The sequence below is a fragment of the Eptesicus fuscus genome, chromosome 24 (genome assembly GCF_027574615.1).
Source record: "Eptesicus fuscus isolate TK198812 chromosome 24, DD_ASM_mEF_20220401, whole genome shotgun sequence".
NCBI classification, from domain to species: domain Eukaryota; kingdom Metazoa; phylum Chordata; class Mammalia; order Chiroptera; family Vespertilionidae; genus Eptesicus; species Eptesicus fuscus.
Genome location: NC_072496.1, coordinates 4,617,203 through 4,633,806, shown reverse-complemented (window position 1 = coordinate 4,633,806; position 16,604 = coordinate 4,617,203). Strand labels below are relative to the sequence as shown.

At 54.0% G+C, this 16,604-nt stretch overlaps 1 protein-coding gene across 2 annotated transcripts in view; it reads right to left on the bottom strand.

Annotated features, from left to right (window-relative positions):
• Positions 1-13,854, bottom strand: part of MAP3K21 (mitogen-activated protein kinase kinase kinase 21) — a 30,684-nt gene extending 16,830 nt beyond the window's left edge. For both annotated transcript variants that reach the window (XM_054712946.1, XM_054712947.1), the window contains exon 1: positions 13,023-13,854. In XM_054712946.1, the coding sequence (XP_054568921.1) occupies positions 13,023-13,854 (832 nt within the window). The remainder of the gene's footprint in view (positions 1-13,022) is intronic.
• Positions 13,855-16,604: the final 2,750 nt, after the last annotated feature.

The window sequence follows — 16,604 nt, the reverse complement described above, 5'->3', positions numbered from 1 at the left end:
CGTCGCTCAGCCGACAGGGCACGTCCGTTTTCACAAGAGCGTCCTCCACCCTCTGCAAAGCTCTCTCTAGTCTGGGGCCCATCTCCTCCTTCCTGACTCCCTGTCGTTGGACCATTATCCCCTGGTCTACGCAGAGGCAGCGTGACGAAGGGCAGGCTCCCAGGGCTTGGGGCATGGGGTGGGGTCTGTACTGCTGTCTCCTCGCTGTGTGGGAACTGTGATCGTATGTACATCGTAAGGGAAGGAAGGAGGAAATGTATACTATAGCTCCTCCATGTCTCCCCCAATATCACCCAAGGCAGTATCTTGTGAGTTCACATAAGTGCTTAGAACAGTGAAACACAGTAAGCATTTTGTAACCATTACACACACACACACACACACACACACACACACACACACTTTTATCAACGGGTCTGGAAGTGTTCTCTGGTTCTCATTTATTTTGTACTAGAGGCCCCGGTGCACGCAATTCGTGCACGGCAGGGGGGTCCCCTCAGCCCAGCCTGCACCCTCTCCAATCCGAGACCCCTCGGGGGATGTCCGGCAGTCGGACATCCCTCTCACAATCCGGGACCACTGGCTCCTAACTGCTCACCTGCCTGCCTGCCTGATCGCCCCTAACTGCCTCCCCCACCGCCTCTCCCCCTCGCCCGGCTGCCTCTTGCAACCCTACACTGGGGATCAAGCCCGCAACCCGGGCATGTACCCTGACGGGGAATCGAACCGTGACCTCCTGGTTCCTAGGCCGATGCTCACCCACTGAGCCACGCCGGCCGGGCTACGGTTCTCTCTTTAAACCAGGGAGATGTTCGAGTGAGGATTTATCACACGTCGCCGATACTGAGGACATGCTGTTGTGTTTAACGTTCTTCTACGTGAGAAGGCGTGAGTGTGTTGCTTAACAGAGGGAAGCCCTGGAGCAGGCGAGGCCAGAGAAACGCAGCTCTGAAACACGTGAAAACACAAGGAAAAGTGAGGACTGAAACCTAACCATGTCACACTCACTGCATGTCTGAGTGCGGGTCACGGTACAACGTCCGAGGAGCAGGCTGGGCGCCGACGGGACCCCGGGCCCTCCCAAGGCCCCAGCTTCCTCACCCGCGGCACCCACAGGAAACACGTCCAAGCCACACGCCCAACGCCAGGCGTGGAGTCCCGTGAAAGGCCCATTGTCCCGGCGTCCCTTCCGAGGTGCTCAGCAGAATTCCTGGCATTCCTTATCTTTGGGGCAGAGTGACCGAAACCAAAAAAAAAAAAAATGAAAAAAAAAATGGCCGGTGTCCCGACAGGTAGCAGAACGGGGCCGCGGGCCAGGTTTCAGCGTCGGGACACGAGGCGGGATGCCAACTTCCGCTTCCTGCCACTGGCAGGGAGGGCTGGCTGCCCACCGGGAGGCATGCCCCGCAGGCCAGGCGATCCGGCCCTTTTGGCCCCAGAAACGGGAGGTTCCCGCGAGAGGCCCCGGCGAGGCGTGTGCGAGCCCCAGCCAAGACGTCTGCGATCAGCCTTCACCCCCGTGCCCTCGGCCTACCCCCTCGGCCAGGAGCCACTCGATTTTCCCGCCTCCTTTGAAGTTTCCGTTGGGTATTTCCAGAATTATGGCATCTAAGGCATATATATATATATATATACACACACACATATATATATGTATGTATGAAGCATGTTCATTCATAGTGATCACCCCAATAAGTCTACGATGAATGTTATATAGTTATATATATGGCATCTAAGGCATAAATATATATATTGGGTTTTTTTTTTTTTTTTTTGCAAAAGGCAATTACAATGTCTCCATTCTATTTTCTCAACATTTATGGGACTGCTGTGTCCAAATTCCACTGGAGTCTAATGGGCTCCTGTCGATTAATCTTTAACCACGAATATATTATCACCAAGAAAAAGTCATAAGAAAAAAAAAAAAAACAAGTTGAGGAAAGCGACCAGGGAGCGGGACGTATGAACCAACAGCCCCAGTCTGAAGTGTAAGGTGACTCCAAGAATTTCAACTCGGAACAACCCCTGACAGCGAATGAATGCTAACTCTCTGCGTTTATCCAATGGCACCAGATTTTCTTCCATTTCTTCTTTTTTTAAAAAAATACATATTTTTAATATGTTTTTATTGACTTCAGAGAGGAAGGGAGAGGGAGAGAGGGATAGAAACATCCATGGTGAGAGAGAACCATGGATCGGCTGCCTCCTGCCCGCCCCACACTGGGGATCGAGCCCACAACCCCGGCATGTGCCCTCCTGACCGGGAATCCAATTGTGACCTCCTGGTTCATAGGTCGACGCTCAACCACCGAGCCACGCCAGCCGGGCAACATACAGTATTATATTAGTTTCAGATGTATAACATATAGTGCATTTATATAACTTGTAAAGTGATCACCCCAATAAGTCTACGATGAATGTTACTTCTTGATCACATCTTACTAAAATGAACTGTTGTCTAGAATTTTTTTCTGAGATAATCCCATTACCCTATGTACATAAATATATATATACATATATGTACATATATGTATCTGGCCCCTTGACATAAAATTAAGCCTTGTAAAATTTAAATCTGAAAGCATGTTCATCCACAGTTATTATGAACGACGGATAAGAATCGCTGAAACCGGTTTGGCTCAGTGGACAGAGCATTGGTCTGCGGACTGAAAGGTCCCAGGTTCGATTCCGGTCAAGGGCATGTACCTTGGTTGCGGGCACATCCCCGGTAGGGGGTGTGCAGGAGGCAGCTGGTCGATGTTTCTCTCTCATCGATGTTTCTAACTCTCTATCCCTCTCCCTTCCTCTCTGTAAAAAAAAAAAAAAAAATAAAATAAAATCAATAAAATATATTAAAAAAAAAAAAAGAATCACCAGCAGGTGGATTCTGTGCAATAAAGGTACTTCCCCAAATGGCAGGTGACCAATCTGCTCTTTCTCCAAGAGCTTAAAAGAATCCCAGTAGAGACCCTGGGAACGAAACAGTTACAGTAGCAATTCAGTGCTCCGTGCCTCCTCCTTGACCCTCCACTTATCAAACCCCCCGGCCCCCCCCCCCCCCCCAGGTACCAGCAGGCCTGCCAATGCACGCAGGTGGCCGCATTCCGACAGAGAACAAAGCCCTGGACTGTTTCCTGGTCCTGCTGCCTGGCCCGACCCAGCACGCCAGCCCAACGGCCAGGACCCTGCCCCCCCCCCCACCCCCCCCCCCCCCCCGCTCCCCGGCCCCAGGTGAATTCACCTGTGATCACACGGCACAGTCTCCCGCAGAAGGACTAACGACAGTGTTCCTAGGTTAGAAAGCATCCTGGACAAGTGAATCCACACTCTAAAAGTCAGGAAATACTTAAAGCACTCAAAGGGAGCCCGGCCGGCCCGCGTGGCTCAGGGGTTGAGCGCCGACCTAGGAACCAGGAGGTCACGGTTCGATTCCCGGTCAGGGCACAGGCCCAGGTTGCAGGCTGGATCCCCAGTTGGGGGGCGTGCAGGAGGCGGCCGATCCATGATTCTCTCTCATCATTGATGTTTCTTTTCTTTTTTTTAAAAAAATATATTTTTTATTGATTTTTACAGAGAGGAAGGGAGAGGGACAGAGAGTCAGAAACACCGATGAGAGAGAAACTCCGATCAGCTGCCCCCTGCACACCCCCCACTGGGGATGTACCCACAACCAAGGTACATGCCCCCGACCGACTGGAATCGAACCCGGGACCCTTGAGTCCACAGGCCAACGCTCTAGCCACTGAGCCAAACTGGCCAGGGCTCATCATTGATGTTTCTATCTCTCCCTCTCCCTTTCTCTTTGAAATCAATTAAAAAACATATTTAAAAAAAAAAAAATAAAGCACTCAAGGTGTTTCTAAGCAATATATAAAAATGAGTCTATTGTCACCAGCTCGCATGTAGATTGTCTTGCAGTTTATTAAATGTTTTGACATATGCTGGGAGTCAGCAAACTCTGTCTCCTGGGCCAAATCCAGTCCAATGCCTGCTTTGTGAATAAAGTTTTATTGGGACACAGACACCTCATTTGTTTACATACTATCTTTTTAATAAATATATACATCTTTAAATTTATTTCAGAGAGGAAGGAAGAGGGAGATAGAAACATCCATGATGAGAGAGAATCACGGATCGGCCGCCTCCTGCACGCCCCAGACTGGGGATGGAGCCCGCATCCAGGGCATGTGCCCTGAACGGGAATGGAACCATGACCTCCTGGTTCACAGGTCGACACTCAACCCCTGAGCCACCGTGGCTGGGCCGGTCACTATTTTCTAACTCTGGGGAACCAGAGCTAAATTATTAAATCACTAAATAAACAGCCACTGTAAAAGCTGGGCCCGGTCATAAATGATAAACAACTGACGTCAAACCGACGCGTAAGGATTTTATATCGGACCCCGCCCCGCCGCTAATCTCGGCTGGTCGAGTCCTACAGCCAATGACCCCACGCTTGGGTTTCTCTTCTTTGTAGATGTTGATCTTTCTCAGATCTGACCACTTTCCCCCTTAAAACCTCCCCTGGCTCACTCCTGCCCTCGGGGAGCGGACACATCTTTGCAGGAACCAAGGCCCTCGCTGTCTGGCACGGGATAAATGCCTACTTCCTGCCCACAAATCCCCTTGTCTACCTACCTCTCATCCCAGCCACACCCAGCGACTCCCTGTTCCCTAGAAAAGCCCTATGCTCCGTCCCGCGGGTGTGGCTCAGTGGTTGAGCGTCGACCTAGGAACCAGGAGGTCACGGTTAGATTCCCAGTCAGGGCACGTGCCCGGGTGGCGGGCTCGATCCCCCGTGGGGGGTGTGCAGGAGGCAGGCGGTCCATGATTCTCTCTCATCACTGATGTTTCTATCTCCCTTCCTCTCTGAAATCGATAAAACTGTATAGATTTGCCCTGGCTGGTTTGGCTCAGTGGATAGAGCGTCGGCCTGTGGACTGAAGGGTCCCAGGTTCGATTCCGGTCGAGGGCCTGTGCCTTGGTTGTGGGCACATCCCCAGTAGGGGGTGTGCAGGAGGCGGCTGATTGATGTTTCTCTCCCATCGATGTTTCTAACTCTCTATTCCTCTCCCTTCTTCCCTGTAAAAATCAATGGAATATATACATTTATATATATATATATATATATATATATATACACACACACACACACACATATATACATATGTACATATATATGTATGTATGTATATGTATATGTGTATATATGTATATATACATACATATATATATATTTAAAAATATGTAGACTTAAAGAAAAAAAACTCATGCCAGTATTGGCCCAACTGCCTTCGAAAGGTTAAGGAAACATGACACAGATTTCTTTCTACAGGACTCTGTCTGTCTCCGAGAGGGGGACTCGGGAGACAGATCAGAAATCAAGAAATTCCGGTTCAAGGAGGTTATATAACCTGCCAAGGTCACACGGCTCGGAAATGACGCCACCAATATCCAAACACGGGTCTGAGTGACTTCCCGTCACTGTCCTCCCCGGGAAAACCAATGCTCCTTCCAGTAAGCGAGCCTTCTGGAAACGTTCACCGTGTCCCCGCGGCGTGAGGACAGGGCTGACCCACAGCCTTCTGGACGGAGGGAGGCCTCCCTCCCCTCTGGCCTTGCTCTGCCCAAAGCTCTGCCAGTGGCTGCGACAATGTCCACTAGGGAGTAAGTCTGGCCCGCCCGGCCTGGCTCGGGGGTGGAGCGTCGACCTAGGAACCAGGAGGTCACGAGCCTGATTCCCCATCAGGGCACATGCCCAGGTTGCGGGCTCGATCCCCAGTAGGGGGCGTGCAGGAGGCAGCCGATCCATGATTCTCTCTCATCATGGATGTTTCTCTCTCTCCCTCTCCCTTCCTCCCTGAAATCAATAAAAAATATATTTAAAAACGAAACAAGCCCTAGCCAGTGTGGCTCAGTGGATGGAGCGTCGGCCTGCGGACTGAAGGGTCCCGGGTTCGATTCCGGTCAAGGGCATGTACCTTGGTTGCAGGCACATCCCCAGTAGGAGGCGTGCAGGAGGCAGCTGATGGATGTTTCTCTCTCATCGATGTTTCTAACTCGCTATCCCTCTCCCTTCCTCTCTGTAAAAAAAAACAATAAAATATATTTTAAAAAACACACAAAACTCCCCACAAAGTTTGCATAACCCACAGCTACATAACTGCTCCCTCACCACTTAAAACATGAGAAGTGGCCTATTTACTGAATATGCTAGCAGGAAGGTGGTAGGGGAAGTTGGGGTGACCCTCTGTGATCCCGCTTCTTCTAAAAGCCTATTATTGCCAGCTGGTGTGGCTCAGTGGATTGAGCATCGTCCCATAGACCAGGAGGTCCCGGTTTTGATTCCCAGTCAGGGCACATGCCCAGGCTGCGTGCTTGATCCCCAGTAGGGGGCATGCGGGAGGCAGCCGATCGATGACACATCAGATGTTTCTATCGCTCCCTCTCCCTTCCTATCTAAAAATCAATACAGCCCTAGCCGGCTCGGTGGATAGAGCGTCGGCCTGCGGACTGAAGGGTCGCGGGTTTGATTCCGGTCAAGGGGCATGTACCTGGGTTGCAGGCTCGACCCCCAGTGGGGGGCGTGCAGGAGGCAGCTGATCAATGATTCTCTCTCATCACTGATGTTTCTATCTCTCTCTCCTTCCCCCTTCCCCTCTGAAATCAATAAAAATATAATTTTTTAAAAATAACCCTAGCTGGTTTGGCTCAGTGGATAGAGCGTCGGCCTACGGACTAAAGGGTCCCGGGTTCGATTCCGGCCAAGGGCACATGCCTGGGTTGTGGGCTCGATCCCCCAAAGTAGGGGGCGTGCAGGAGGCAGCCGATCCGTGATTCTCTCTCATCATTGATGTTCCTCTCTCTCTCTCCCTCTCTGAAATCAATAAAAAATATATATTAAATAAATAAATAAAAATCAATACAAACATATTTAAAAAAACAAACAAACAAAAAACCCTGCCCTTGAGCTGATTCCGTTCCAGGAGCAGATTCGCTCTCTGGAACCATTGAGATACTGGGCTGCTCTTTCCGTGCCCCGGGAACAGGAAGTGGGCACGGGGGCATGAAGGTACACGTGGGGGGGGCGGGCAGAGGGAGAAGGAAGACGATGCTCGTCTGCTAACGGATCCGCGCTTAATTAATAGCTCCTCCAAGTCACTCTTAAAAGCCTCTGAGACACCTGAGAGATTACATTTGCTATCATTTTCTCAAATAGTTCCCTTATGTACATTGTATTCATGAGAAAAGCCAAAAATATTAGGTGCCCTTTGTAGGTTTTTTTTTTTGTTTTGTGTGTGTGTGAGAGAGCTCCAAATTGCATTTCAGAATAAATACCTATTTAGAGACGGTAGATGCTCTGGTAGATAATAATATAGATAACAGCGATTCCCAGAACGCTAAAACACGCAGGATAAAAACTGCTTCATCAGCCGAAACCGGTTTGGCTCAGTGGATAGAGCGTCGGCCTGCGGACTGAAGGGTCCCGGGTTCGATTCCAGTCAAGGGCATGTACCTTGGTTGTGGGCACATCCCCAGTAGGGGGTGTGCAGGAGGCAGCTGATCGATGTTTCTCTCTCATCGATGTTTCTAACTTTCTATCCCTCTCTCTTCCTCTCTGTAAAAGATCAATAAAAATATTTTTTAAAAAAAAAAACTGCTTCATCATTGAAAGAAAAGATAATAAAAAGCAAGCAGCTACCGGAATGCGGGGCTCCGTTTCTCCGGGAATGTTTACTTTCTGCTGTTCAGGGGGACGGTGGAGCCCGTTCAGCAATATTGAACAATAATGACCACAGGACCCATCTCTCCACCCTGAATGGTGCCAACGCAAACACAGCACGTCGGCGGCGTCCTGACCATTCCGACCATCCTCAGCGGATGCCGTCGTGTGCGATTTCACCCTCCTTCTCCCCCGGGAGCTTCCTGGAAACCACGGCGGCGACCTCGCTCGGCCACGCCAACGCCCGCTCTGGCCCGGACGGCCTCGGCGGCCTTCACTCAGGCCCATTCCCCGTCTGTCTGTCCTTCAGAGCAATCCCGACAACACAGAAATCAGATCCCACCCTCCTGCTCCCCTCCTCCTCCTCCTCCCCTCCTCTCCCTCCTCCTCCTCATCTCCTTCCTCCTCCTCTCCCCCTCCCTCCTTCTCCTCCTCCTCATCCTCCTCCTCCTCCTCTCCCTCTTCCCCCTCCTCCTCCTCTCCCTCTTCCCCGCCCTCCTACCCCTCCTTCTCCTCCTCTCCTTCCTCCTCCTTCTCATCCCCCTCCTCCTCCTCCTCCTCCCCCTCCTCCACCTCCTCCTCCTCGCCCTCCTCCCCCTTCTCCTCTCCCTCCTCCTCTCTCTCCCCCTCCTCATCCTCCCCTCCCCCCTCCCCCCTCCCCCTCCTCCTCTGTACACCAGGCTCCGGCTGTGGACCAGAGCTCAGGAAGGCCCTCAGGTGCTGCCGGTGGACACGCACCATGCTGACTTGTCCCGCACTCTCCACTCCCTCCCACCTCGACGCCACCTTCTCCCGGGCTCAGCTCCCTCTGCCTGGATCTCGGCTGGACTCATGCCTCCTCCTGGTCCACGTCTCTGTCTGGGCAACACCTTCAGATCGCTTCCCTGGAGCTCCATCCTGCACCCACCACTCGGCCCCTCACCACGCTCTATTCTCTCTCTCTTTTTTTTTTTTCAAAAAAAAATTTTATTTTTATTGATTTCGGAGAGGAAGAGAAAGGGAGAGAGAGAGAGAGAGATAGAAACATCCATGATGAGAGAGAATCACTGATCGGCTGCCTCCTGCACACCCCACACTGGGGATCTTAGCCCGCAACCGGGTATGTGCCCCAACCTGGAATTGAACCCTGACCTCCAGGTTCATAGGTCGACACTCAACCCTTGAGCCACGCTGGCCGGGCACGGCCTAGCATATTTGAACAACATAAACGATGCTTAACACTTGCTGATTTGGCTCAACGCGCAATCTCTCCCTCTCTGTTAGAGAAGGGACAGCAGTGCCTGTACCATCTCAATATCTGAGCTATTATTTCTTTTTTAAAAAAAAAATATATATTTTATTGATTTTTTACAGAGAGGAAGGGAGAGGAATAGAGAGTTAGAAACATCGATGAGAGAGAAACATCCATCAGCTGCCTCCTGCACACCCCCTACTGGGGATGTGCCCGCAATCAAGGTACATGCCCTTGACCGGAATCGAACCCGGGACCCTTCAGTCCGCAGGCCGATGCTCTATCCACTGAGCCACACCGGTTCGGGCTGAGCTATTCTTTCAACATAAACACGGTCTCCAGCGAGAGGACACCACTGAAAAGGACCGAGGAGGAAAGAGGCAAGAACGTCTGTCCAGAGCCGTCCCTTCCGCCGACAGATCTAAACATTCGGTTTTCCAACAACAGCTTCCTCGCGCTTGGTTCCGAGGAGTCTCGCACGGACCCTTCGCTCCCCGAGTGGAGTCCAGAATGAACGAGAAAAAAAATTCAATATTGATTTTTTCAAGCCTTGTTTGCCCTCTCCTTAACTCCCTCCCACCATGAGCAAACAACCAATGAGGTCAAACAAAACGCTCTGCAACAGGACAGGACGTGACGGCCCGCCCGCCCGCACGGAAGAACGTACCGGAGTGAGTGTACCTGTGTTTGCCCTCGGCCAGGGGACACCAGTGTCCCCGAGGATAAGCCAGGCCCCGGGCACGGCGACGTGCACGTCTGAGGCCCTATTCAAAACGGTCAGGTCACAGTCATTCGAGACCCGTAGGAACGGCCACACGGTTCCCAACCTTCGGCCAGGCGGGTGACCGAGCCGCGTATGTCTTTTTCAAAAGCGCACACGTTCAACACAAAGGCAGCCCTGCCGGACAGTTCCAGAAATGTGAATGCTCCAGGAAGTCTGGCGATTTATCCTGACGGTGGGAAAAGTCTTACAGAGACCAAGCGTCAGCACAAACTCCCCTTCAAACGACATCACACCGACCCTGGGCCCCGCAGGAGATGGCTCCCCCGGACGAGCTGTTCCGGCGTGAATAAAAACCATTTCGCCGCGGCTGTTATTCCAATGGGGTCATGCTATTTCTCTTTACCATTTAGCAGTGTTAGTTCTTTTTTTTTTTTTTTAAATATATTTTATTGATTTTTTACAGAGAGAAAGGGAGAGGGATAGAGAGCCAGAAACATCAATGAGAGAGAAACATCGATCAGCTGCCTCCTGCACACCCCCCACCGGGGATGTGCCCGCAACCAAGGTACAGGCCCTTGACCGGAATCGAGCCTGGGACCCTCCAGTCCGCAGACCGACGCTCTATCCACTGAGCCAAACCGGTCTCGGCTAATAGTGTTAGTTCTTGAAAAGGTTTTCATTTAGCCCCGGCCGGGGTGGCTCAGTGGTTGAGCATCCGGCCTATGATCCCGGAGGTCAGGGCACATGCCCGGGTGGCAGGCTCCATCCCCCGTGGGGGGCGTGCAGGAGGCAGCCGATCCATGATTCTTGCTCATCATTGATGTTTTTCTTTCTCTCCCTCTCTGAAATCAATAAAAAATATATATTTATTTTATTTTATTTTTTAAAAATATATTTTAGCCCTAACCGGTTTGGCTCAAGTGGATAGAGCGTCGGCCTGTGGACTGAAGGGTCCCGGGTTCGGTTCCGGTCAAGGGCATGTACCTTGGTTGCGGGCACATCCCCAGTAGGGAGTGTGCAGGAGGCAGCTGATCGATGTTTCTCTCTCATCGATGTTTCTAACTCTCTATCCCTCTCTCTTCCCCTCTGTAAAAAATCAATGAAATATATTTAAAAAAAATAAAAATAAACTATAAGATGGGGGAGCAGGGGTGAGTGGGAGTCATAAAATAAAACCTAAGATAAATTATTCGATGCTTACAGGTAGCCACCAACCCTGAAATGAGGTGTAACTCCCATCATCAAAACGCTACGTAGTGGTTTTCACGGAAACGTCGGGGCTGAAGGATTCTGAGCGGGAAAAACATCTACACACACACACACACACACACACACACACACAACACGCGTGTCGTTTCTCCCTGTCACTCTTCTTCCCGCAACTTGGAGGAGGACACTGTTTCCAGGTGAGCGAGCTCCCGTCCCAGCAGGTTTTTCCAGGTTGGGACGCACGCAGCCGGGGCCGGCCGATGCCAGTTCTGACTGCGTCCTCTAATCTGTCCTAAGATTTCATCTCATCCTAAGAAGACGGAGTGACTTCCCGTCTCCTAGAACCAACTGAAGACAGCAACTCTATTCGTTTTTTGGTTTTGTTTTTGGTAATCCTCACCTGAGGGTATCTTTCCATTGAATTTTAGAGAGAGTGGAAGGGAGGGGGAGAGACAGAGAGAGAAGCATCGATGTGAGATGGACACATGGATTGCTTGCCTTCCGCATGCACGCCGACCAGGGCCAGGGATCCAGCTTGCAACCCAGGTACGTGCCCTTGACCGGAATCAAACCCGGGACCCTTCAGCCCGCAGGCCTATCCACGGAGACAAACAGGCTAGGCCAGTGGTCGGCAAACTCATTAGTCAACAGAGCCCAATATCAACAGGACAACGATTGACATTTCTTTCGAGAGCCAAATTTTTTTTAAAAAAATATATTTTATTGATTTTTTACAGAGAAGAAGGGAGAGGGATGGAGAGCTAGAAACATCAATGAGAGAGAATCATCGACCAGCTGCCTCCTGCACACCCCCTACCAGGGATGTGCCCACAGCCAATGTACATGCCCTTGACCGGAATCGAACCTGGGACCTTTCAGTCCGCAGACTGACGCTCTATCCATTGAGCCAAACCGGTTCGAGAGCCAAATTTTTTAAACTTAAACTATACAGGCAGGTACATTGTGATTAACTTAATGAGGGCACTCCTAAGCTGGCCTTGGCTAAAACCTCAAGGGGCCAGAGAGCCGCGTGTGGCTCTCGAGCCGCAGTGTGCCGACCACTGGGCTGGCTAGGGCTATGAGCTCTTTTGGACGGCGAAATGGAATCGAATTTGCGTTCGGTTCAACTGCCGGTTCTCTACGGACACCGGGAACATGGGCCCGGATTTAGAAAGCAAAGCACAAAGGCCAGGCCTTCAGCATTTGGAGCTGCCGTGCCAGGAACAATGACCTCGCCCTTCAATCCCACCCACCCGTGCACACCGCGGGGCAAACGAGTGTTTATTCCCCGACGCTCAGAGCGACCCAAACAATAAGAAAACCACACTTCACTGGGCAGAGGCAGCCGCCGGAGGGAAAACTGGGAAACGTCAGAGGCCAGAAGGCATTTCGAGAGGGAGAAGAGCGACCTCAGCGCGCACCTGGGAAACTGAGGGGAGAGGCAGTTGCGTGAAGGCCGCTCGGAGGCCCAGACGGAGAGCCTAGGTCCCCCATAATCCCAGGAAGGCCTCGGATGGCCAAGTTCTGCCCCAACGAATGCACCGGCCCTTGTACCTAAAGGCCAAACAGCACCGTGAAGTTTCCGGAAGATCCAGATATGGTACGCGTGATCAGGGTGCAAGCAAGTCTGATCGGCATATATATTATTGATCTCAGAGAGGAAGGAGAGGGAGGGAGAGAGAGAGAGAGAGAGAAACATCCGTGATGAGAGAGAGAATCATGGATCGGCTGCCTCCTGCACGCCCCACACTGGGGATCCAGCCTGCAACCCCGGGCCTGTGCCCTGACCGGGAATTGAACTGGGACCTCCTGGTTCCTAGGTGGATACTCAACCCCTGAGCCATGCCAGCCGGGGCTGATGGGCATTTTTTTAAAAAAAGGCACCCGAAGCAAAAGTCAAGGGAAGTGTGTCACCTGCCCCAAAGCAGGTCACCTAAGGTCTAGCTGGACCTCTGAGCCCTGGAAGCCCTGCCCAGGAGGTGCTGCTGTGGCAGCCAAGCTCCTCCCCCGCCCCCTCCACCTGGCACGGGGCCGGAGGGGGGAGGCCCGCCCAGCTCGGGCACTGGGGTGGGCCGCGCGGGGCATGGCTTCGTACCCAGTCCTCCCCCTCAACCCCCACACCGCCCCCCACTTACTGTTGCTGGACTTGAGGTCCCGGTGCAGGATGGGCACCACGGCCTCCTCGTGCAGGTAGAGCATCCCGCGCGCGATCTGCACCGCCCAGTTGACCAGCACGTGCGGGGGGATGCGGCGCGCGCGGCGCGGGCCGGGGGCGCGCGGCTCCGGGGCGGCGTTGGCGGCGGCCAGCGCGCGGTTGAGCGCCCCGCCGCGGGCGAACTCGAGCACCAGGCAGAGGTGCGGCTGCCGCAGGCACACGCCGCGCAGCTCGATGATGTTGGGGTGCCGCAGCCTGGCGAACAGGCGCGCCTCGCGCCGCACGCTCTCGGCCGCCGCCGCCGCGTCCTGCTCCGGGTCGCGGCGCGCCGCCTTCACCGCCACCTCCTGGCCCTGCCAGGTGGCCCGGTACACCTGCCCGAAGCCGCCCGCGCCGATCAGCTCCTTCAGCTCCAGCCGCTCGAAGTCGACGTGCACGGGCGAGCCGGGCCGCGGCGCCGGCGGCGGCGGGAGGGCGGGCGGGGGCGCGGGCCGCGCGGCCGGGGCGCACGGCGCCACGTAGTTGGCGGGGAAGATGCCCAGGCGCCGCTGCACCTGGCCGGCCCACCAGCCCTCGTCGCCCGACACGGCGGCGTCCTGGGACAGCACCTCCACCAGCTGCCCGCGCCGCAGGCTCAGCTCGTCCTCGCCGCGCGCCTCGTAGTCGTACAGCGCGGCCCACAGCCCCGTGCCCGCCGAGGCCGAGGCCGAGCCGCCCGAGGAGGCGGACGACGACGACGCGGAGCCGGCTGGGGCGCCGTGGTCCGGGGATCCCGGCCGGTCGGCCACGCCCTCGGCGCCCGGCAAGGCCATCGGGGGCGGCCGCGAGGGCGCGGGCGGCGGGCTCAGCCTCCGGGGCGGCCGCGGGCGCGCATCGTCCGGCGGGGTGGCCGCCGCGCCGCCCCGGGAAGACGGGGAGCAGGGATCGGGACTCGGGGACGGCGGGGGATCGCGGGCCCACGCGGGGACCCCGGCCTCAGCCACCGCTCCTCCTCGGCCGCCTCTGCTGCCGCAGCGGTCCCCGCGCCCGCGGGCGCCGTCGCTCCATGGTGGCGCTGGGCCTGCGGCGGGCCTGCCGCTCCCCTCGCCCGGGCCGCCGCCAGCGCCCGCCCCTCAGGACCCGCCCCCTCTCCGGCCGGACCCGCCCGCAAGCACCGGGCCGGTCACACCCCCTCGGGGCCCGCCCCCAGCGCCGGGCCCGCCACGCCCACTCCGGGCGCCGGAGCCACCCCGCCGGAGGGGCAGTTCCAACTCGGGACTCCGGTGCGCCGCGCCCACGTGGCCAGGAGGCGGGGCCAGCCGGTGGCACCGAAATGTTGCGGGAACGTTTAAATGAAGCCTACGGCGGGGCTCCGGGAGCCCACTGGTCCCTAAAAAGCAGTGGCGGGAGGGCGTCCCTTGAGGGTGGGTGGCACTGCCTTCCCGGAGCGGGTCCCAGCCCAGTGCGCCCGGGCCGCGCGCCTTGGAGCCACCAGGTAGCCAGACCGACTAGGTTACCGAGCAGCGCGCTTTACGGGTCAGAGGTCGATATTCCCCGTGTTTGTCTCTACTGTTGATGCATATGGACGGGCAGTGTGGCTCAGGGGTTGAGCCTCGACCTATGAACCAGGAGGTCACGGTGCCATTCCTAGGCGGGGCACAGGCCCGGGTGGCGCGGGCTCCATCCCCCCATGTGGTGCGTGCAGGAGGCAGTGATCCATGATTCTCTCTCATCGTTGATGTTTCTCTCTTCCTTCCTCTCTGACATCAATAAAAAATATATATTTTTTACAAAAAAAGAGAGAATAAAGTTCCAGGGCAGACGAATAAGCCAAGTGTCCTGGACTCAAAGCGAAGGAGCCACTTATTATGCCTCCGGTCGCTAGGGGGTGCTGCGTGCGTCACTGGAGCTGGGTGTGGCTGGGACTCACAGAAAAGGGGGCATTCTAGGCCGCCTGGGCAAAGGCAGGGGATGGGATCAGTGGTGGCCCAGGGAACTGCTGGGGGTCGGGAGGCTCCTGGGGCAGGGGAGGCCGGAAAGGTAGAAGAGAGACAATTACAAACACTCCGAAGGAATGAGTGGGTAGGAGGCCAGAGTCTCCTGAAGTGTGGGTTCTTGACTACTGCCAACGGCGAATCACAGAGAGGGAAATGTATCATCTTTACAGTTTCTTTGGATCTTTTAGGTTATACCATTTGGACATTGTGGTCAGGAACATCCATTTACTGTGTGTGACCTTGCTGTGTGACCTTGAGCAAATTACTTTACTTCTCTGTGGCTCAGTCTTCTCATCTGTAAAGTGGGAATAATAATAAATAGTGTGAACCTCATAGGGCAGTTGGGAAAACTGAATTAGCACATGTCAAGGCTTGGGAAGGTGCTTAGCAGGTAATAAAAAAAGTCAATAAAAAGATTTTTTTAAAAAAGAAATGTGCATAGCATTGAGAGAGGGGGTGGGGAGGGGGCCCTAGCCAGTTTGGCTCAGTGGATAAAGCGTCAGCCTGTGGACTGAAGGGTCCCAGGTTTGAAACCTGGTCAGGGCACATGCCCAAGTTGCCGGCTCGATCCCCAATAGGCGGCGTGCAGGAGGCAGCCGATCCATGATTCTCTCTCATCATTGATGTTCTCTCTCTCTCTCTCTCTCTCTTTCTCCTCCCTCCCGCTCTGAGATCAATAAAAAATATATTTTAAAATATAAAGATGTGGGTGAAGTGACGAATAACAACGATTAACGACACAGCAACACTAAGTTCACACTTCGCGGCACGGACTGTACGTGTGGCAGCTTTGAATCCAGTCCGTGTGTCAGGTTGCTGTTTATCTGCAGAGTTCCCGCTGGCTTTCCGCGCTGGACGGCGTAATCGTGAGTTTCGGGACTTCTGTAACTTTAATCGGTGGACAAGACTGGAGTTTTTTTTGCCTGTCCACGTTTCCCGTTACCGATGACGGCCAGGGCTGCTCGCAGGGACAATGAGCTGCTTCAGGGAATAATATAACAATGTAAATATCTGAGCGCTCCGAGAAGGCCAAGGTCCTGTTTACTCCCTCGAAGATAGGCCTCCTGAAGTAAAGCCGCAGAGCCGCGACCTTGGACCCGAGATAGGAAGGTTGCTCTTCCACGCGGGGTTGCCATTTTGGTACATTTCGTCCTAATCCCATTCGGTTTTTATCTGTCATTGGCTGGACTCTTTTCAAATCCAATGCCTCATTCTTCAGACCCTGCTAGACATATTGAACAGAGGACACAAGACAGAGATGATTAGGCCTGGCTGGTGTGGCTCAGGGGATAGAGCGTTGGCCTGTGGTCTGAAGGGTCCAGGGTTTGAGTCCAGTCAAGGGCACATGCCCCGGTTTCAGGCTCAATCCCCAGTAGGGGGCGTGCGGGAGGCAGCCGATCCATGATTACCATCATGGATGTTTCTCTCTTATCTCTCTCTCCCTTCCTTTCTGAAATCAATAAAAATATATTTTTTTAAAAAGACAGAGACGATTAAACAATAGAGCAGGTCACCCTCCTGAGATGATAGTGAATAAACCGGCTATGTTTACTGTTCATTCAGTGCCAGGAGCTCGCTGGTTCCAC